We start from the raw sequence: 22488 nt of genomic DNA, 5'->3' as shown, positions 1-22488 counted from the left end.
AGTAATTGCATTAAAAAAAAGTGAATTTGAATCACATAATTTGAATTTGTTTTGTTTAGCTTGAATAATTGCATTGAAAAACAGAATCTGAATAGCTTCATTTGAAATTTATTAGTTTAGAACTGAATTCCAATAAACTGAATGTAATATTATGAAACTGAATTCAGTTGCTCTGAAACTGTATTCGATTCTCACGGAAAATTCAACTCTCTATACTTCCACATTCAGTTCACACATTTAAAATTCAGTTCATGTAATTCAGTTTCAGTTCACTGAGACACACATCTGGTCGTCGAGGAAGAGCAGTCGAGTTCAGATTCACAGATTGTTTATTGATTTAATCCTGAATCCAAAGTGGCAGAAAAGGAAATTCCGTCTCCGCGGACAGCTACAGTAGCCTGGAAAATAGCAATATGAGGCACTGAATTTGATGAATTTACTGTTTTATCAGACCACAAATTAAACAATACGTAGCGAGCTAGAGCACACGAAGGCTACACGGGCCAGAGTTTTGTGAATCTGCACTCGACTGCTCTTCCTCGACGACCGGATGTGTGTCTCAGTGAACTGAAACTGAATTACATGAACTGAATTTTAAAAGTGTGAACTGAATGTGGAAGTATAGAGAGTTGAATTATCAGTGAGGATCAAATACAGTTTCAGAGCAGGAGCTGTTCCCAGCTGACATCGGGCGAAGGCGGGGTACACCCTGACCTGTCGCCAGACTATCACAGGGCAAATTCAATTTGAAGTTAAGCTATTATGACTCAGGGTTTCAATGCAATTATTAAAGCTAAACGATACAAATTCAAATTATGTAATTTAAATTCAGTTTTTTTTTATTGCAATTATTTAAGTTGAGCAATTAAAATTCAAATCTAAATGATTCAAACTCAGTTTCGAGGGACGTATTTCTGCTCGTAGGAAAGACACACTTGACTGTAAAATATATTGTTTTATTTTTTAACATTGTAAAAGAACAGTAGGAATAGTAAACTTAGAATATGGTAGTTTAACAAAAATAAACTTTTTTTTTTCAATAAATAAAATATAATTTCTTAAAGATTGCCCATAAGCCTTTCAAAAGTGCAACACACAGAGATCGAGTACACACAGCTGGTATACATGTCAGTCCTGCTGATCTAAAGCTTCTGGTTGTGTCTCAACTCTTACATAAAGATTACAAGAAAGCAGACTGTTTAAGTGACAGTAGAGCGGTACAAGTAGAAAGAGAGGCAGCGGTGTTGATCCCCATGTGATTATGAGGGTTTAAACCTCTGGTTCCACCAGAACGTCTCAAATGTTTAAAGTATTTTAAAGGTCCCATATTGTAAAAAGTGAGATTTTCATGTCTTTTATATTATAAAGCAGGTTTAAGTTCTATATATAAATACTGTTAAACTATCAAAACGCTCAATATACAGAGAAACACACACAGCCCGTATTCAGAAATTGTGCGTTTGAAACAAGCCATTAGGATTCCTGTTCATCTGTGATGTCACAAATTTACAATATTTAGATCATTACACAGTTTTAAACATAAACTTTCTAAATGTGTCCCAGTTTATTTCCTGTTGCAGTGTATGTGAATAACATCAGCTGACAGGAAGTAAGCATGGACCCAAGCTGTTGCCTAGCAACGCAATTCCATTGCTGTTCCATTGAAATGCACTAAAACGGAGCGTTTCAGACAGAGGGTGAATACAGGTATATTCAGACAGACAGTATATGAGGGAAATAGTGTTATTTTTTTAACATTACAGCATGTAAACATGTTCTAGTAGAAACACTAAATACCTGTATGAACCTGAAAATGAGCTGATATGGGACCTTTAGAGGTGCTGGCCCTTTATGCTAAGCTAAGCTAAGCTAAGCAGGAGTTGTCATATTTATCGTACAAACTTTGAGTTGTATCAATATCAATAATATCAATCTTCTCATCGAACTCCCAGGAGTGAATAATTCCCAAAATGTCAAACTATTCTAATTGCGGACCAAAACTGTCCCGTTATTTTTGCTTTGTCATTCACTTGGTCAGACAATAATACGACAGCTAAGTGGAGGAATATTCAAATATTGTTTTTAGCAAAAGGGAATACTAAAATACACAGCAAGTTGTTGCAACAAAGCTTCTGCTTGAATTCAGTTAAACATACAGTACGCTGCATGCTGCCTTCAACATACTGAACTCTATAACAGTAATATTCAGAAAATACTTCATGCCTAAAAATCTAGACAAAGCGACAGTGCTGTTCCTAATTCGTGTGCTCCAGTGTGCTTTGGTTCTGGTCTCTGAAGTCTCTCCTGTATCATAACCGTCTACTAATGCTATATGTGCATCTGACAGTATATGGCTACATGTATACAAGAAACCGCTGCTGTGTTTGCAGGACAAACATGTACCGTATAGCGCCATTTCTTTTATTTTAATGATCAATTTCCATTGGTTTTCCATCTTTTCTTATCAATACAACTTGTAGGTGTTTTTTTTTTAATGTCAGCCAGTTGAGTTTCCACCAGATTTCACCAACACACCCCCATCTATCACAAAGTCAATTACCCGTGTTGCCGCCAAACACATTAAGCTTCTTTCAGCAACTTCGACACAGAATATACACCGATGTTCTCACAGAGAAAGACTTCTTAAAGAACAATAACAGTTCGTAGCACTGACATAAAAAGACAAAAATAAGGAAGACAAATTCAAGATTCCTCCTTACATTTCTTATTGCATACAAAGTAAACACAGTTTTCACAGTTGAAATCAGCCCTTGTAGGAACACAGGTGGAGGGGATCGACACATCTTTAAACCTGACAAGCCTTAAGTTAGAAAGTTACGGTTAGAAAGAATTAAATAGGTTACAGTTAAGCCGGTCTCCAGAAACCCTCAGTTCCTCCTCTCATTGATGCAGAGGTATTTTTATGTGAACTTTCAGCTTCCTCATCCGGATTAAATCTGTATTTGTATCCATACGGCCGCAGATGGTACGTCAGGTACTCCAACACATACATCTGGATGGCGTAAATGTAGTGAAAGGACACAACGAAATCTGAGCAGCAACCTGGACCCTGGAAAGAAAGACAAAAACACAGTTAGGATTCAGACTGTGTGCTCAAACAGCAGGAAGTCGGTGACGACTCAGCAAGTGTGAATGATGGATGATTACTCCAGGAGATTTAGCCTCAGTCCAAGGGGGCTTATTGGCATGGGCATTCAATTAACACGCAATTGTGTCGCCACTTTTCATAAAGTTGTGTCAGAGGACGAGTGACCTGCAGCTTCGGGGCAGCAGCTAAAAAGCTGTGACATCCTGTCTCAGCCCTCATCGCCGCCAGACCTCCCATGGGAAACGGATATAGAAAATGATCCGAATCGTCCTCGAATGCATCACCGCTTGGCCGGATTTAAAAAGACACAGCGACTTCTTCCCAAACACGAGCATTAAGGGGAACTACGCCCATTTTCAAAATTCATTCATGTTTTTCCTGTGGTCTAAGACTGTCCAAAAAATATTAGCAAACATGAACAACTCTCTCCCAAATCCAGAAACTAGAGTGCTAAAACGCAAACATGTGATGTCATAAACCAGGGGTCAGCAACCTGCGTATCTTCAGCTCCTCTCCAGTATGAGATTTCGAGAATAAAGTCGTAATATTACGAAAATAAAGTCGTAGTATTATGAGTATAAAGTCATAATATTATAAAGTAGTAATTTTACGTGTTATTTTCCTTTTTTCTCGTAAAGTTATGACTTTATTCTCGTAATATTACGACTTTTTTTCTTGTAATATTCTGACTTTATTGTGTAAATCTCAGATGTTTTTTCCCTCAATGTGGCCCTAATACTCCGTAGTACATTGTCTCTTTGGCCCTCACTGCATTAGACTTATATACTATATACTTAGACTATAAACTGTGTTACCTTCATCACAATGATCACATGATTTGTGGCTCCAGACAGATTTTTTTTTGCCTAAAATGTCTCTTTTGATAGTAAAGGTTGCTGACCCCTGTCAGAGGGTAGAGAGTCCGGAGCTGCTCCATAGACGATGCATGAGGAGAGATGTTCTAGAAGCACCCAGGGGAATGTTCTGAGTATATGGGGACATTTTCTGTTTCACAACTGAGAACTCTACAACAGAATAAAGCTCATTTGGGTATAAATAAGAAAACAATCATTATGTGGGTCCACAAAATCAGCCAAATTCATTGTCTATGGAGCAGCTCCAGACTTTATACTCCGACATCATAATTTTTACTTCTCTGGTTTCTGGCTTTGAGAAAGAGAGGAGCTCATGTTCTCACATATTGATTGAACTTTCCTAGGTCATGGAAGTAATATATTGGAATTCTTAATTTAGGTGGCGTGCCCTTTAATATTTTATTTCATTTTAATTCTTCACACAATATCTGTGCATGGCAACTACTTAGGTATGGTTAACAAATATTGTGGTTAAAAAAACTGGTCTGTGACACAAACTCTGGACTGACGGGCCTCAACACCTTTACTTCCCACTTCTCTGCACACTACTTCTTGCATAAGACACTGGATGTAAATTGTGAGGTTGCATAATTCTCCAATATGAATTAATTCCCATGCAGGAATAATGTGCTTCTTACTGGCATTTTGAGACATATGAATTATGAGATTTCTTAAGACCAGTCCATCCAGATCCTCAACAGGAACGTGTGTATTGTGTTGCTTACCTCTACTGGTGGATAGTGGTCGTAAAGCAGATACCAAGGCCGTGGTCTTGGGGGCTGTCTGACCAGGTAATGGTCCGGAGGATAAGGATGAAATGTTTGTCTCCCATTCACATCTCTGGAGTCTGCCGGCTCCACCTTCATCGTCTCCATACATTTGCCCATTGCCATGTCCTCTATGGTGGAGAAGTGGGTGCATTTCCCGGTATCGAACCCTTTGACGAATCTCCTCAGTGCTTCCTTACTGAGGACGTAACCTGCTCCTCCGCTCATGTAGCCCTGCTTGATGAAGGGGGTAAACCTTCTGCCCAGGTACAACGGCTTCTCCGGATCGTATCTGGACAAGGTGTAGCGTAGATTCTCCACGATCACGAACGTGTCATCGTCCGCTTTCAGGAACCAGTCTGCTTGGTCCAGGTGGTGCTTGTGGATGTACTGAAAGGCTCGGATGGTCTTCCAGTACAGGTTGTCCCTCCCCTCGCTCACGTTCAGCTCCACGGTGGGGAAGTCGGTCTTGACAGAGCTCATGTACAGCACTTGGTTGCAGCGCTTGGCCCACGTTTCCTTGACGTGCTTCGTTCGGGATTCCAAGTTCTTGGGCCCCGTCATGATCCAGCACAAGATCCGTGTTGGGCGAGAGGAAGTAGCTGCTGAGCTCTTGTTCTCAACTGGAGGAAGTAAAGAACGAATTATCAGAAATGTGTTGCATGGACACTTTTAATATTACGAGATTACGAAGTCATAAGAGAAAAAAGTTATAATGCCGTTTTCAATGCATTTAACATGCATTTAGGTTCAAGACTAAAGGTTTATCAGTACAGTATACACTCCGGCTGTTGTCAAAAGTATAACTGAATTCATGAGTAGAGATTATTGAGGGAAAAACAAATTAATCTGAGATTTTGAGAATAAAGTTGTGATGTTATAAAGTAGTAATTTTACGCATTATTTTAGAGGGGAAATAGTGTAAAAAAGAGGAACGTGGAACATCTTGTGAAGTTATACTTTATACCTGGAAAAGATTGAGCAAGAGTTTATTCTGAAGAAATAACCACGCGGACCTGCTGGAGGAAACTGACTCTTCTGTGGAGGAGGAAATGACTTTTTTCTCGTAAAGTTATGACTTTATTCTCGTAATATTACGAAACATTTTTCTTGAAATATTATGAATTTATTCTCGAAATCTCAGATTTTTTTCTCCCCTCAATGTGGCCCTAATGCTCCGTCGTAGTAAATCATTTTTAATTGCCTGTTTGACAGGTGATAAACCTGTCTGGCCTCACAAAAGATTTCCATTTATTGGCAGATTGTTTTATTGGCAGATTGTCAGTTGTTGTCAGTTGTGCATTTAATTTGTGTGTACACAACTTCGCACAGACACGACATGCTGACTCATACTCCCTGTTGGAGCCAAATAATGCTTTAATTAGTTAATAATAGTAATATTTTGGTTTTGTTTGATAACGTTAATATATTAATTTGTTGCTATGGAAAGTGTGTTTTCAGTTATTTTGAGTGATTATTATTATTAGCTAATTAAAGCCGGCTGGTTGGAGTGAGAGGATGGTGCGTGTTTACACCCCCCCCCCCCTTGATAAGCAGGTTTGTTTATCAGTTCATCAGGACATGAGAGGGAGGGAAGGTGTTCTCAGGTGAGGGTGCATCAAACTCCAGCCCATAATATCCTGTAGAATCACCACCAGGAAACTAGACTGCTCTTTTACTCCCTTTGTTTGCTTTATTTATAACCAGGGTAACACTTCATTATACAGGTAATTAGGTGATAATTAACAAGTTACCAATTTGAAATTACTTGCCAAATTATCCCAATATTTACCTCAAAATGTATCGAAAATTACTTTATTATAAACATGATTTAATAATTATAAGCATAAGAAATGGCATATAATGGTTAAGAAGACACTTCTGATCAGGTACAATCTCCCCATTGTGTGACTTATTGTCTACACTAATGTAACCTGGTAGCTATAATTTCATGATTCAGGGAGTTTTGTTTTTTAAGAAACTTAAATAGATAATAATTAGCAAATAACTTATTTTATCAAAAGACATGGAAATAAAGCATATCAATATACAAATAACTTTGAATTTTATTTCCTGGAAATGTAAAAAATAAATAAAATAAATAAAATAAATAAAATTAATAAAATTAATTAAATAAATAAATTAAAAATTAAAATTAAATAAATTACCAGCTATTGGAATAAGCTGAATATAATTATTAAATCATAAATCATAAGGGGGTAATTTGGCAGTAATTTCACATAAATTTCAAATAGGTTACTTGTTAAAAAGAAGTGTTACCATAATCAGAACTGTAGCCTACATGCCAGTTTACATACTGTATCCACAGTTCTCTTCTCTGTCTTTTTCAGTCCATCTTACTAAAGATTTTTTAAATTGAAAAAAAAAATAATAATAATAAATAAACTGGATTCTCGGATGTTTGGTTTTGTAAAATGATTATTTAATAATCCAGGTTAAGATTATAATGTTTAATAAATAAATGTAACCACCACTGATTTATCCCATGTGACACTGACAGACCATCATTACAGTTTATGTAATTAAATATGAATTAAATATGAATTAAATCAGTGCCTACCTGTGTGGACTCGCTGTTTGACTTGCTTGACGTTCCTCATGAAATATGCAGCTTGTTCTGTTGAGAAGGTCGAGTCCAACAGAAAACGAGAGGAAATAAATCCCATAATGAGTCCAGTGATGAAGACTAAATGAGACGTAATGTACCTCATCCTCCTGATTTACCTGCCACACAGGTGCGTGGAATGAGTTCAATGTTAAATCACTGAACTTCAAGCTCTAAAAACTGTGAGAATAAAGATGAAGAATGGTGATTTGGAGAGCTGCCAGCCAGGACACGAGTTAGAACTTTACAATAAAAAAAAATCACAAGATAATTACCATAAATACCATCAGAAATGATTTCAACCTCGTCAAAGATTAGAGTCTGTTTCTCCTTCAGATGCATCAGATGCATCAGATGCAGCTCACTGAGAGTCAGAGCGCGTTTCTGTCACGCAGCTGATTCCACTAGATCTGATTCAGAGTCAGGAGGAGCTCCATTGAACACATCATGACGTCATCATCATCATTCTGCGTTACACTTCTTTTTTTTTTAGCCAACCTCGTTCCAACTCATTACCACAACGTTTTACACTTTTTTTGGGGGTGAATTTATGTTTATAAACTTTTTTTCCATGAAATTACACCTAATTTTTTGAGTAATAAAAACCCAGAAATTTTTAATTATTTATTATTATTTATCAGTGGAACATAATATTGATGGATTATCACAGATGGGTATATGTCAAAGTTTAGTCAGAATATAATAAATATTATAATATACAAAACATTTTCAATGGCAGCACATAATGACACCTTTTTAAGACCACTTCATTCCAACTCATTACCTCAAGTTTAAACGACTTTCTTCTGTAATTTATGATCAATAAACTTCATTTACATGAAATTATACCTCCTTTTTGAGTATATGATGGTTCTGTAGAGGTTCTATTGTTCTAATGGAGAACAAAGATGGTTCTTTAGAGGTTCTATTGTTCTAATGGAGAACAAAGATGGTTCTTTAGAGGTTCTATTGTTATAATGGAGAACAAAGATGGTTCTTTAGAGGTTCTATTGTTCTAATGGAGAACAAAGATGGTTCTTTAGAGGTTCTATTGTTATAATGGAGAACAAAGATGGTTCTTTAGAGGTTCTATTGTTATAATGGAGAGCAAAGATGGTTCTTTAGAGGTTCTACTGTTCTAATGGAGAACAAAGATGGTTCTGTAGAGGTTCTACTGTTTTAATGGAGAACAAAGATGGTTCTTTAGAGGTTCTATTGTTATAATGGAGAGCAAAGATGGTTCTTTAGAGGTTCTACTGTTCTAATGGAGAACAAAGATGGTTCTGTAGAGGTTCTACTGTTTTAATGGAGAACAAAGATGGTTCTTTAGAGGTTCTATTGTTATAATGGAGAACAAAGATGGTTCTGTAGAGGTTCTACTGTTCTAATGGAGAACAAATATGGTTCTGTAGAGGTTCTACTGTTCTAATGGAGAACAAAGATGGTTCTGTAGAGGTTCTACTGTTTTAATGGAGAACAAAGATGGTTCTTTAGAGGTTCTATTGTTATAATGGAGAACAAAGATGGTTCTCTAGAGGTTCTACTGTTCTAATGGAGAACAAAGATGGTTCTTTAGAGGTTCTACTGTTTTAATGGAGAACAAAGATGGTTCTGTAGAGGTTCTACTGTTCTAATGGAGAACAAAGATGGTTCTTTAGAGGTTCTACTGTTCTAATGGAGAACAAAGATGGTTCTCTAGAGGTTCTAGAGGAACATGGCTACCGGGTCACAAACTCTCTCATTTTACAGCTAGACAGTACACTACAAGATGTTTCTGACGATTGTGCATTGTGTTTTACGAGTTGCATAACTTGACGTCTGTTTGTGAATACTTATGAGACTGTTTTTGACAACGTGTAGTTCACTCTCCTGCCCCAGAGAGCAGGAGCTCCGGTTACGAAAACAACTGCTGTACTACACATTGACATAATCACATCATCACATAAAGAGGTTTGGCAAACGTGATAAAATCAAGTTTCTTAGCAACAGTGCACAATGAAATGCAATCTGATGCTTCAGCCCAGCAACATTTCTGTTGGTAATCTTGTAACAGTCCATTGTTGTTGACTCCAAGAGGTATCTGTGTTATCTTGTCCACCCAGATGGAAAGATTAGTCCGGCCTAAAGAATATGGAGTTGAACTCTGACAAACTGATATGATTTCCCAGAGCAGCGCTCCGTTCAGACCTGATAAACCAGCTTAGCTATCGCTCATTCATTGTTTCACCATGAGGAGTGGGTCAGAATCTCTCTCGGCTTCTTTCTATTGTCTCTATATATATATATATATATATTTTTTTTAAAAAGGTTTTTCTATCATCCTGTATCTTCCCAGTATGTTCTTCATGTATTAAAAATCATCAAAGTATGTTTTAGCATCAAAATGCTGTTTTCCCTTCAAGTCCTTCTAAAGACGTTTTCCCACATCGTGACCTGACGGAGGTTTCTGCATGATGACGCTGCTACATGTGCAGTATATATACTAGGGCTGGGGCGATACACCTATCTCCTGATTAGATACTATCATGATATACTTTAACTCTGGTTCGATATTTATTGTGATTTTTAAGTATTGCGATTCGATATTACGATTTATTGTGATATTTGTTAACTTTTTTAACACTACACCATAGGGAAAAGTTGAATCATACACTTCTAGGGACTTTTATTTTGAAAAATATCTAAATTAATCCATTTAAAATGTTTGATTTTCAGCATGTTTGTAGTCAGAGAAGTCAAATATATACATTATTTATTTAAGAATAAAGACATTTCCCTCACAGATTAGTGGTATTTTCTTTTTAATTTATAAGGGACATGTAATGTTTTATACTTCTGGTGAATATAATCCATCAATCTTATTTCCATAGATGTATTTAGTATATACAGTTCCCTTTGTTAACACCTTATTTTGGAAAGCAGACGTAGTCCCACGTGTCTACTTCCTCTAACTTCTCCAAGACGGTCTCTAGCTCTCCCGTCAGCTCCGTTCTCTTTATCCATCCATGGTCAGCTCCATCGGGGCCGTTTCAATGCAGAGAACAGAAATGTCAGTATCTGGGTGCTCTACACATGAATGAGTATGACGAGAGAGAGAGAGAGAGAGAGAGAGAGAGAGAGAGAGAGAGAGAGAGAGAGAGAGAGAGAGAGAGAGAGAGAGAAAGAGAGAGAGAGAGAGAGAGAGAGCGGAGATAAATGATGTATCACCGGATTCATCGGCGTCAGAGCCGAGAGTCACACTATAGAGTCCTGGATAGGCAGGAAGGTCACAATTCTGGACTATTCTGAGTGACAGAACAAGCAGAGCTCTATTAAAATGTTTTTGTTTGTGTGAGGACAAACATTTACTGTAATTAATCATTTAGACAAATGACACACCTCATTCCACTCCTCAGGTACAAGGAAATATCTAATGTGCCAGTTTGGATGAGATCCAGTATTAATTATGTGGAAGATGGCTATAAATCACAGTCCATGTGTCACACAATGGATCTCATCCAAACAGAAATCATACAAAAAAAAAAGGAAATTAAAAAAATAAGATCTAATCAAGTTTAAAGCAAAAACAAAATCAGTTCTGTTATTTCATTTATATATAGATATATTATTTTGCAAAAAAACTAGGTTTTTGTTAAAAAATAAACTTAAACGTACGAGAAAATACCAGCCACCAAAGCGACAACTATCATTAAGCATACCAATGTAGATCATATGAGGCTACCTTACACACAGGTAATAGCAAATATTTAGGGGAACATGTACGGCAACATGTGTCCAAACATGTCTAAAAGACTGTACAAATGTACACTACCCATCTCTGTAGAATTACGTGAAAAATGATGGATTATCTCGTCAGTTTAAAGGCTTCACCTCACAACAACTCAGTATTTCTAATATCTAATATGTGGAACATAATTAACACTGGATCTCATCCAAACTGGCACATTAGAGATTTATTTGTACCTGGGGAGTGGAATGAGGTGTGTCATTTGTCTAAATGTTTAATTACAGTAAATGTTTGTCCTCACACAAACAAAAACATTTTAATAGAGCTCTGCTAGTTCTGTCACTCAGAATAGTCCAGAATTGTGACCTTCCTGCCTATTCAGGACTCTATAGTGTGACTCTCGGCTCTGACGCCGATGAATCCCGTAATACATAATTTATCTCCACTCTCGCTTTCTCATTAAAGTTCAGATAGCAGCTTCTTTCATCGGTTAGAACAGGGGCCATTATAGGCAAAAAAAATAATCTGTCTGGAGCAGCAAATCATTTGATCAGTGTGATGAAGGTAACACAGTTTAGTCTATTTTTTCCCCTCAATGTGGTCCTAATACTCCGTCGTACCGTCGTACCATAGACCTACAACAATGATAAATAAAAATGAAAATGTAAACAAAAAACAGTTATTCATTTCCATGTTTATAAATCCACAGGGAGCCACTGGAGAGGAGCTGAAGAGACGCAGGTTGCTGACCCCTGGTCTAGTGTAACCACCATAAACTCAAACTTCTCTATTTTTTTTTTTGTAATACTCTTTCTCTGCTTCTCACCCCCTTTGAAAGTTGCCATGCAAAAACTTGGATTTCCAATGCAAATAAATCAGAAAAATCTAAAATGTCTTGGAGGCGATACAGAATAAAACAAATGCAATTCAGTTTCAGCTGGACCCAACATTTTTCTTATTAATGAAAAACTTAAAATGCTAAATAAATAAATGATAACTAAAATGATTACATTAATGTCCTAGGGGTTCTAGGTGGTTGCTCAATATTTAACAAAGAAAATGTTATTTTTCCCTGCAGAGCTACCGCTCCAGTCCAGCAGGTGTCAGTAATGCGCCGCTCCAGTCCAGCAGATGTCAGTAATGCGCCGCTCCAGTCCAGCAGGTGTCAGTAATGCGCCTGTTAGTTTGTCAACCAGAAGAAGAAGAATCACTTCCAGGATAAACAAGGACATGTGTGTGTGTTGAGTAACTCTCCTCTCTGTCTCTCTGCTCAAACACCGTGATGTCTGTCTCTCTCCTTTAGATTACAGTGTTATTTAATACATCCTCTGGTAGTTAAACTGTTAGTGTTGCTGTTTGTACTGGACTTCATGGCAGCTTCACACGTCTCCAGAGTCCGGTCTCTGTATAAGAGGATCCTGGTCCTGCACCGGTTCCTGCCTATAGACCTCAGAGCCCTGGGAGACCAGTACCTGAAGGACGAGTTCAGGAGACATAAAGGAGCTTCAGAGGAAGAGGTGAAGAGCTTCATGACGGAGTGGGAGGTAATCTACATCTGCATGATCAAAAACACACTAAACACACACACAGAGAGAGATAGGCTGTTTTCGAAACCGCATACTGCATACTACTGAGGAGCGCAGTATGCAGTATACAGTACATACTGTATACTGCATACTGCGCTCCTCAGTAGTATGCAGTATGTGACAGTTAAAGTGATGTATTAGCAGTATGCTAGACGAGGCTTAAGCCTTCAAACCAGCTCTTAAAGCACAGGACAAAAAAACTAACTTGTACCACTATTACAATATTATCAAAAAATACAACTTTGATTTTGTTGTTTATGTTGTGCTTGTTTACTTTATAAGATACTGCAGGTTTAAACTATTTATTCTGACAGCTCATAAAGAAGTCCGACAAACAGGATCATCAACGAGGAGAGACGGGAAATATAAAACATTCATCCACAACGTTTACTTTACTCAAACTGCTTTTTCAGTTACAGCAAAAGGACTGATCTCCCTCCAGATATTAGAGACATGTTGTCTCATCAGGAACCTCTCTGCCCCGTCAGAAGCTGCTCTTTCCCTCTCCTCTTTCTCTCTCCTCTTCTCTCTCCTCTCCTCTTCTCTCTCCTCTCCTCTCCTCTTCCTCTTCTCTCTCCTCTTCCTCTTCTCTCTCCTCTCCTCTCCTCTTCCTCTTCTCTCTCCTCTCCTCTCCTCTCCTCTCCCTCTCCTCTCCTCTCTCCCTCTTCTCTTCCTCTTCTCTCTCCTCTCCTCTCCTCTTCCTCTTCTCTCTCCTCTCCCTCCTCTCCTCTCCTCTCCTCTCCTCTCTCCTCTCCTCTTCTCTCTCCTCTCCTCTCCTCTTCCTCTTCTCTCTCCTCTCCTCTCCTCTTCCTCTTCTCTCTCCTCTCCTCTCCTCTCCTCTTCTCTCTCCTCTCCTCTCCTCTTCCTCTTCTCTCTCCTCTCCTCTCCTCTCCTCTTCTCTCTCCTCTTCCTCTCCTCTCATCTTCTCCCTCCTCTCCTCTCCTCTCCTCTCTCTCCCTCTCCTCTTCCTCTCCTCTCATCTTCTCTCTCCTCTCCTCTTCTCTCTCCTCTCCTCTTCCCTCTCCTCTCCTCTTCCCTCTCCTCTCCTCTCCTCTCCTCTCCTCTTCTCTCTCCTCTTCCTCTCCTCTCATCTTCTCCCTCCTCTCCTCTCCTCTCCTCTTCTCTCTCCTCTCCTCTTCTCTCTCCTCTTCCTCTCCTCTCCTCTTCCCTCTCCTCTTCTCTCTCCTCTTCTCTCTCCTCTTCTCTCTCCTCTTCTCTCTCCTCTTCCCTCTCCTCTTCTCTCTTCTCTCCTCTTCTCTCTCCTCTCCTCTCCTCTTCCCTCTCCTCTTCTCTCTCCTCTCCTCTTCTCTCTTCTCTCTCCTCTCCTCTCCTCTTCCCTCTCCTCTTCTCTCTTCTCTCCTCTTCTCTCTCCTCTCCTCTCCTCTTCCCTCTCCTCTTCTCTCTCCTCTCCTCTTCTCTCTCCTCTCCTCTCCTCTCCTCTCCCCTCTCCTCTTCTCTCTCCTCTTCCTCTCCTCTCATCTTCTCTCTCCTCTCCTCTCCTCTCCTCTCCTCTTCCCTCTCCTCTTCTCTCTTCTCTCCTCTTCTCTCTCCTCTCCTCTTCCCTCTCCTCTCCTCTTCTCTCTCCTCTTCTCTCTCCTCTCCTCTTCTCTCTCCTCTTCTCTCTCCTCTCCTCTTCTCTCTCCTCTCCTCTTCTCTCTCCTCTCATTTTCTCTCTCCTCTTCTCTCTCCTCTCCTCTTCTCTCTCCTCTCCTCTTCTCTCTTCTCTCCTCTTCCTCTCCTCTCATCTTCCCTCGCCACTCTGCTGCTCTGCAGCCGCTCTGTGAGCGTCACTGGCCGGCTCTCCAGCGAGCTCCGCCCGCGGGTGATTGTGGAGCTTTTTAACTCCAAAAAGGCAAATAAACACAGGTTCCTGTTAATTTATAATGGACATCTGTGTTGTGATATTTAAACAAACTATCCGTCAACAAGGAAATCAAAGCCTCTCGTCTACAGACCGGTCTCTAGAGAGCTCCAGCAGCTCATAGCGGTCTCTGAGCGTGACTACCCGGCTTGCTGGCAGCGACCCGGGCAGGCGCTCGCTGGCTGTCACGGTATTCTGTGGAGCTTCTAAACTCCGACAACGGTGGAACAAATGTTCGATTCGCCATCTAACTTCGTAAAACTGCCGATATTAATAATCTACACAGTTGATTTCTCGCCTCAAAAACGTTCAGAAGTGAATTTAGTGTTGAAATGGCTACAGAAAACGTAAAAAAAGAGCAGCTTCTGGCTGCTGTTTTTATACCCGTAGCCTGTGCTGTTCCGCCGCTTTGCATTGTGGGATACAGTAGGCGAGATAGACTGGTCCGATGCATACTGGAGAATTTTTCCAAATCAGTACGTCATCCGGGTATTTCTGGCATACTGGAGATTTTGCTTTTGTTCGCATACTGCATACTGCATACTACATTTTGGCCAAATCAGTACGTACTACTAGTATAGTATGCGGTTTCGAAAACAGCCATAGCTTATGGAAGGCTGCTAGTGCCATCACTGTCTGACCTATTAGACCAGGGGTCAGAGGTCAGGGGTCAGCAACCTGCGTCTCTTCAGCTCCTCTCCAGTGGCTCCCTGTGGATTTATAAACATGGAAATGAATAACTGTTTTTTGTTTACATTTTAATTTTAATTTATCATTGTTGTAGGTCTACAGTACGACGGTATGACGGAGTATTAGGGCCACATGGAGGGAAAAAATTAATCAGATATAGAGAATAAAGTCATAATATTATAAAGCAGTAATTTTACGTATTATTTTCTTTTTTTCTCGTAAAGTTATGACTTTATTCTCATTACGACTTTTTTTCTCGTAAAGTTATGACTTTTCTCGTAATATTCCGACTTTTTTTCTCGTAAAGTTATGACTTTATTCTCGTAAAGTTATGACTTTATTCTCATAATATTACGACTTTTTTTCTCGTAAAGTTATAACTTTTTTCTCGTAATATTCCGACTTTTTTTCTCGTAAAGTTATGACTTTATTCTCATATTACGACTTCTTTTCTCGTAAAGTTATTACTTTATTCTCGTAAAGTTATTACTTTTTTCTCGTAATATTACGACTTTTTTTCTCGTAAAGTTATGACTTTATTCTCGTAAAGTTATTACTTTTTTCTCGTAATATTACGACTTTTTTTCTCGTAAAGTTATGACTTTATTCTCATATTACGACTTCTTTTCTCGTAAAGTTATGACTTTATTCTCATATTACGACTTCTTTTCTCGTAAAGTTATTACTTTATTCTCGTAAAGTTATTACTTTTTTCTCGTAATATTACGACTTTTTTCTCTCGTAAAGTTATGACTTTATTCTTGTAATAGCCTGCAGCTCTTCAGCTCCTCTCCAGTGGCTACTTACTATGTAAGTGCATAACTGCGCAGCGCTTCGTCTCTCGGCCAGTTAGTTCATTCTAATAGAAAACAATGCAATCAAACTGATTTAGTCACTGATGCTGGCTCGCGTTAAATAAAGATATTCCACGTCATCTTTCACCTCCAGAATCCAGGCTGTTGGTTGTCTCCTTAAACTCTACTTCTATTGTGTTAGACTTTAGTTCTGTCAGCTCATGTGAGGGAATGTCGCCCCCTCCTGGTGGAGCTAGTAAATCATCTCTTACAGAGGGAAGTTGCAAATGTCATGTGGCCCATAAATGCACAGGAAGCGATCTGCAAATGCACAAATATCATTCCATGTGTAGAAATATATGCACAAATGCGTGTTTATCACTTTACATGAAACCTTAAAATACGTATTTACAGAGTAAGTTATGCGTATTTGCAAATCGCCCTGTATGTATTTTTGTGAATGTGACTTTACACAACACAAATACCAAAATACATGTTTGTGGATAGGGAAATATTTGCAGGTCATGGTACATATTTGTGGAATGTCTTCTGTGGGTTACAACTAATAAAGTCCAATAAAAACTTCCATAACATTCAGTCTGAAAATACTCTAATCAGCCGGTGAAGTACCGACCATGTGTGAGGCATCAATTATAGAATGTAAGGTTCAACTGAGATGCTAAAGCAACCCAGAGTCCCTAAAATGACTGAGGACACAGTGTTGTCTGCACCCAGTCTTTGACTTGACCTTTTGTCCATAATGTTATCTGTGATGGTTTATGCATTGCCAGTGTAATGTCAGTCCATCACCACATGATGGCAGAGCAGCTTCAGTAAACAGTAAGGTAACATTAAGGGACTGTAGGAAGTGAAAGTATCCTGAATATCCATAGTTGGTTGATAGTTTACACCTCCAGAGCTTTCAGCCACATTGAAATAGCACAAATTGATAAGTTTTGTATACATAATTAATACTATGTACCGATACAACTTTTTCAGTCCAGATACCGATACCTGGGCTTTGGGTATCGGCCGATACCGAGTACCGATCCAATACCAGTGTTTAATTAATAAGCTGTATGCCTCACTGTGTGGAAGTCACTGGAATCATTATTATAGATCCCAGCATACAACGAAATTAGAAGTGCCAATCTATTGGTGTAAATTCAACTTAAAAAAACAACACAGGACACTGAATAAAAACAATACAATAATAAAAATAAGAATATTTATATAAAACTAAGTATAAGAAAGAATAAATAATCAGTTTTATGTGTAAGGTAACATCAGACTTGATTTTAATATTAAAGCTTTTCTAACTTTGTAAAACAAAATGTGACAAATAAATACATAGATATAAATTTACTAAATTGATATTTATTATTAGAATAATGGTACGGAGTTGGAATTGGTAAAAAAAATCTTCAAAATTAACAGGAATTATAATTCAAGTGTTTTAATGCAGCAACAAATTGGTCAAAACTTTAACAGGAGTTAAAATTCCAGTATATGATGTATAAAGTATCTAAACATAGAATTGAATAGATCGACCCCATTGTCACCGATATCTGATCCAGTATCAGTACATCCCTAATTAATACTTATTTCATCAATAAGTATACTAATAATTACAGTAATTATTATATTGAAATAAGATGACTCTTCAAATTGTATAAAAAAACATGTAAAAATATTCTTGATGCATCTTCTTCACCAGTATGCCACTGGTTCACCAGTATACCACTGGTTCACCAGTATACCACTGGTCTAGTTCAGTAGATACCACAGGTCTAGTTCAGTAGATACCACTGGTCTAGTTCACCAGTATACCACTGGTCTAGTTCACCAGTATACCACTGGTCTAGTTCACCAGTATACCACTGGTCTAGTTCACCAGTATACCACTGGTCTAGTTCACCAGTATACCACTGGTCTAGTTCACCAGTATACCACTGGTCTAGTTCACCAGTATACCACTGGTCTAGTTCAGTAGATACCACTGGTCTAGTTCACCAGTATACCACTGGTCTAGTTCAGTAGATACCACTGGTCTAGTTCACCAGTATACCACTGGTCTAGTTCAGTAGATACCACTGGTCTAGTTCACCAGTATACCACTGGTCTAGTTCAGTAGATACCACAGTCAGTATATTTGCAACTCGTCCTCCAGTTCCCAAAATAATCATGATTGTGCCAGGTCCTTTTTTAATGTCACTATGGTTGCGAGCCAATGTTTTCCAGCTCCGTTCCGCACGGCTGGGGAGGGGGGGGGGGTGGTAAATCACCCCATCTGCAGCCAATTTCTCTAATGAAGTAGATGGTGATTGCAGCTGGAATCCTGAGAGGTCCCTTTGTCATTGCGGTAGCTGTGAAGCCACCGGGGAGGAGGTAGTCACTTTCATTATGCCTCACTATATCAGTATGCATTGTTTTCAAACCCAGATTCCATTTGCATCGGTCCCAATCAGGGGACGGGTCGCTTTCCTGTATTTCAACGGAAACATTTCTAGGTGAAACTTAGTTTGAATAAAACCACTGGGAGGCATTCGTTGACAGAGATATAACAACTAGTCCAATCGAGGTTTCATCTCGTCAAACTACAACAACAAAAAGTCAAAGTTGTCCACGATACATTGGTGAGAAAAACATCTGAGCTGGACTGCCGGCCGCGTGTGAACAGATCCTCTCATGCTCTAGAGCTTTAAAAGCATTTTGTTTGAATTGACCCTATTCTTAAAGGGACTATTTATAACTTTCAGAAATGCTTGTTAACAGCGACACCTGTGGATGTTAAGTCAACGAAAGTCAGCGTCGGGTTCGCGCTTGCTCGCTCTAAATATACATGAACGAGCATCACTCAAAACAGTGAGGCGACACACGTCAGCTAAAAGCACAATATCACTCTATATTTCAGCTGCTTGGCAGTAATGTTAGCTGACCAGACCAAGGTCTCTCCATGAACATGATTTAGATCTGATCCTAGTGTTGGCTTTTCCTGCCTGAGCCTCTGGGGCTGAAGCAGGAAAAGCGGGTCGGTGCCGGGGCTGAAGCAGGAAGAGAAACGTTATTGTCTCCCGACTGCGCCCGCAGGGAGACACCGGCACCCGGTCGGAGACGATAACGTTTCTCTCTGCGGAGTCCCGTCACTTCACAAGACACGGGAAACCTCTGTTGGTCTGGAGGAGCTGCAGCAGTTATTTCTGCACAAACGTCCACTGAACATTCACTAGATATTCTCAGAGCTAAACTAACTCTTCTGCAGTGTGGAGTGAGCGCGCGTTCACGTCTAGAGGTGGAGCGAGTACGCGAGAACGCGCGCTCTGTCTGAGTGAAGGCAAGCAGGCAGAGGAGCGGGGACGCCGGCCACACGCGAGCGCGCATGTGTCCCGACCCGGTACATTTATACGCTTAAAAAGCTACAAACAGTCCCTTTAAAATGAGCATTTTCCAAACTTTCAAGACGAACCATGACAATAACTTGGTGAATATGATGTTATTATTACCGAGGTGAATCACAGCTAAAACTATGACCATAAGATTATAATTATTTATGTGGTAGAGCCCTGAATAGAGATCCTCCCAAAAGAAATAACAGCACATTTCTAATTATCACCTATCGTCTCACAACTAGTCCTCCTCGAATGGAAGATGAATGTTTACTATATAGAAAACTCAAGGTTATGTTTTATTCCATTCTCAACATTGATATGACTCAGGGCCAGTCTGTACATACAGTAGAGATCTCCTCTTCTTACAGGATGAACTGAGTAGTTAACCTTGGCCGTGTGTGATGAGTCAAAGCTGTCAGAGCTGCGTATGAATCACGCTGAGCAGGACCACAGCCACCTCCGTCCGTTCTACTTCTGAATAACCATCCATCATGTGAACAGAAAGCACACGGTGGATGTCCGATGTTTGCCCATCCACAAAGCGTCGTGGGTTTTTTGGAACACTTTCACTGTTAAGCAATAAGAAGCCATTTATCTGAGAGGCTTCTTCCTGCACATAATGTAATTATGTTGAACGTTTGCCAAGGGGAAATGTCCTCCCCGAGGCAGCTTAAAGGAACACGCCAACAGTTTGGCACACTTTTTACTTTATCATTCAAGGACTTATTGGAAAAGTCTAGGTGAGTAAATGTATGTGTTGTTATTATGCCCTTGGCTCCGTAACATTAGCAGAGTCTGCCACGTCACCTACTGAGTCACGATAAGGCTTCTGGTAACGGCATCACTTCGGTTTCATCCAAAGAAAATCTGATGAATCCTGATGGAAAAATAGATATTGAGTATAAAATATGATTCATATATAAAGAGGAGAACACAGGTAACATCAGGCAGATAATGTCTCTAGTGTTTGCTTTGGACAGGAGATGGGGAGACAGAGACAGGTGATCAGAGAGGACGGGAGATTCGGAGACAGAGACAGGTGATCAGAGAGAGGAGAGGACGGGAGATGGGGAGACAGAGACAGGTGATCAGAGAGAGGAGAGGACGGATGATGGAGAGACAGAGACAGGTGATCAGAGAGAGGAGAGGACGGGAGATGGGGAGACAGAGACAGGTGATCAGAGAGAGGAGAGGACGGATGATGGAGAGACAGAGACAGGTGATCAGAGAGAGGAGAGGACGGGAGATGGAGAGACAGAGACAGGTGATCAGAGAGGGGAAAGGACGGGAGATGAGGAGACAGGTGATCAGAGAGGGGAGATGGGGAGACAGAGATGGGTGATCAGAGAGGGGAGAGGACAGGAGATGGGGAGACAGACAGGTGATCGGAGAGGGGAGAGGACGGGAGATGGGGAGACAGAGACGGGTGATCAGAGAGGGGAGAGGACGGGAGATGGGGAGACAGAGACGGGTGATCAGAGAGGGGAGAGGACGGGAGATGGGGAGACAGACAGGTGATCGGAGAGGGGAGATGGGGAGACAGGGACAGGTGATCAGAGTTTGACTTTGCTCATGGGATTTGTTCATAAATAAAAAGAATATCACAGATTTATCCTTTAACAAAGGGATGACTAAACTTTGACGTTTTTTCTTTTGATATTTTACTGCATATCCATCTTGAACCGTACGATGCACAAGTGGAACTGCATGATGTGTTTAATGAATCTGAAAGTGGAGATGGGGGTTGGAAGACCAGGTGCTAAACACTGCTGCTATTCCTGTGTGTGTTTAAACCCCCGCAGAACTACAAGGACACCCTGCAGACTCAGGTACTGGAGTCAGCGGGGGAGCAGCTCAGCTCAGCCAACTTTGGGTCCAGCCTGGCGGAGGGGGACCTCGTCCACTTCCAGAACGACCAGATAGGCCAACTGTACGAGCTCATGCTGGAATCCACTAAATCCAGCAGACAGTTTAACATCCAGGAGGACAGCAAGTGAAGCAGCAGAGATGTGCTCAGACAAACAAAAAAACAGAAGGACCTTTAATATCTTACCTCAGAGTGCTTCAGATGAAAAGTGGTGCTCGAAGGCGGAGTAGAGGCATTTGAGAATATTTGATTATATTAAAGTGCTGTGTAATAGCTCGGTGTTCCCGTGCTTGTCTTTTTTAACGTGACAATAAAAAGAGGTTCCTCATGTTCCTCTACAGCTGCATTAACGTAACACTAATTGGTTTCCTTTGTCAACTTTTTTTTTTGAGTACAATTGTGAGTTCATGGTCCTGAAGGACGGGCACAAGATGTCTCTCTCTCTCTCTCTCTCTCGGCAGATGCACCCAAAGCTCACATCAACAACGCTTCCTCTCCTTTCAGCCTCAGTGATGATGTCGCCATTGTTGGGGTGAAGCCCTTATTATCCTTCTGGAAATATGAGCACTTGAATCCACGCAGACACAAAAGCCATCAGCTGTACGTTGAGGGGGAGTGACAGCGACGTTAGAGCTGTTATAAAAGTCAACGCACGATTGCCTCCCACAGAGTGCAGACATTACAGTTTCATTGTAATGAGTCATGCATGATGGCTAACAAGAGTCTTTGGCCTGCATCTGTTCCAGAGATAAAGCTGCTCTGAACCCCCCTCCTCCCACTACTGCTCTCTGCTGCTAGACGTTGTTTCTGTTGATCTTTCACATTTCAGGAGGATACCTCTTGTCTGATATTTAAGGCCGGACCGTAGGAGCCAGTATTGATCTCTTATTAAATTCAAATTTTGAAACCCCGACTTCTTGTTTAATGCTCAGTTGCAGTTACAGAAGTCATAAAGGCACAAACATCTTACTAGGTCAGACACAGTGGGAACATCAGCAGCGCTTGGCGGCTGCGTTACCTGTTGTTTTTTTATTTCGGCGTCCGTGTTAACAGGTTAGAGCAGCCACACTGTCTCACACGCGTCTCTTCTAGAGATTCAAGGTCACACCTATTTTGAGGACGTAGCCGCCACTTGCTCCTGACGTTCCCAGTGTGGGCGAAGCGTTATACCTCTTTCACAAACGGGGCGGGACAAAC

At 40.2% G+C, this 22488-nt stretch overlaps 2 protein-coding genes across 4 annotated transcripts; one reads left to right on the top strand and one right to left on the bottom strand.

Moving 5' to 3' along the window:
* Positions 1 to 1822: 1822 nt before the first annotated feature.
* c1galt1a (core 1 synthase, glycoprotein-N-acetylgalactosamine 3-beta-galactosyltransferase 1a) lies at positions 1823 to 7756 on the bottom strand. 3 transcript variants are annotated; one of them, XM_074613941.1, is made up of 4 exons: positions 7653 to 7756; positions 7333 to 7389; positions 4710 to 5374; positions 1823 to 3070 (listed from the first exon to the last, which is right to left on the bottom strand). In XM_074613941.1, exons 1-4 carry the CDS (start codon positions 7726 to 7728, stop codon positions 2867 to 2869), a joined length of 1002 nt encoding a protein of 333 aa, XP_074470042.1. In that variant the 5' UTR covers positions 7729 to 7756; the 3' UTR covers positions 1823 to 2866. The 3 variants fall into 3 exon arrangements, with proteins under 3 accessions (XP_074470042.1, XP_074470043.1, XP_074470041.1); XM_074613942.1 differs by lacking the exon at positions 7653 to 7756 and adding an exon at positions 7497 to 7624; XM_074613940.1 differs by lacking the exon at positions 7653 to 7756 and having other exon boundaries at positions 7333 to 7637.
* Positions 7757 to 12318: 4562 nt separating this feature from the next.
* sdhaf3 (succinate dehydrogenase complex assembly factor 3) lies at positions 12319 to 21650 on the top strand. The gene is made up of 2 exons (XM_074613674.1): positions 12319 to 12648; positions 21227 to 21650. Exons 1-2 carry the CDS (start codon positions 12475 to 12477, stop codon positions 21419 to 21421), a joined length of 369 nt encoding a protein of 122 aa, XP_074469775.1. The 5' UTR covers positions 12319 to 12474; the 3' UTR covers positions 21422 to 21650.
* Positions 21651 to 22488: the final 838 nt, after the last annotated feature.

The sequence above is a fragment of the Sebastes fasciatus genome, chromosome 17 (assembly GCF_043250625.1).
Source record: "Sebastes fasciatus isolate fSebFas1 chromosome 17, fSebFas1.pri, whole genome shotgun sequence".
In the NCBI taxonomy this organism is placed as follows: Eukaryota; Metazoa; Chordata; class Actinopteri; order Perciformes; family Sebastidae; genus Sebastes; species Sebastes fasciatus.
The sequence above is the reverse complement of the archived record's forward strand: the minus strand, read 5'-3'. Positions and strand labels throughout refer to the sequence as shown.

Bases quoted from the DNA above. Each gene is read 5' to 3' on its own strand.
- c1galt1a (XM_074613940.1), bottom strand. From the start codon at position 7,483: ATGAGGTACATTACGTCTCATTTAGTCTTCATCACTGGACTCATTATG. The intron at 5,375-7,332 runs GTAGGCACTGAT...TACTTCCTCCAG, and splicing joins CAAACAGCGAGTCCACACAG to TTGAGAACAAGAGCTCAGCA. The intron at 3,071-4,709 runs GTAAGCAACACA...CTTTCTTTCCAG, and splicing joins ACCACTATCCACCAGTAGAG to GGTCCAGGTTGCTGCTCAGA.
- sdhaf3 (XM_074613674.1), top strand. From the start codon at position 12,475: ATGGCAGCTTCACACGTCTCCAGAGTCCGGTCTCTGTATAAGAGGATC. The intron at 12,649-21,226 runs GTAATCTACATC...AAACCCCCGCAG, and splicing joins GCTTCATGACGGAGTGGGAG to AACTACAAGGACACCCTGCA.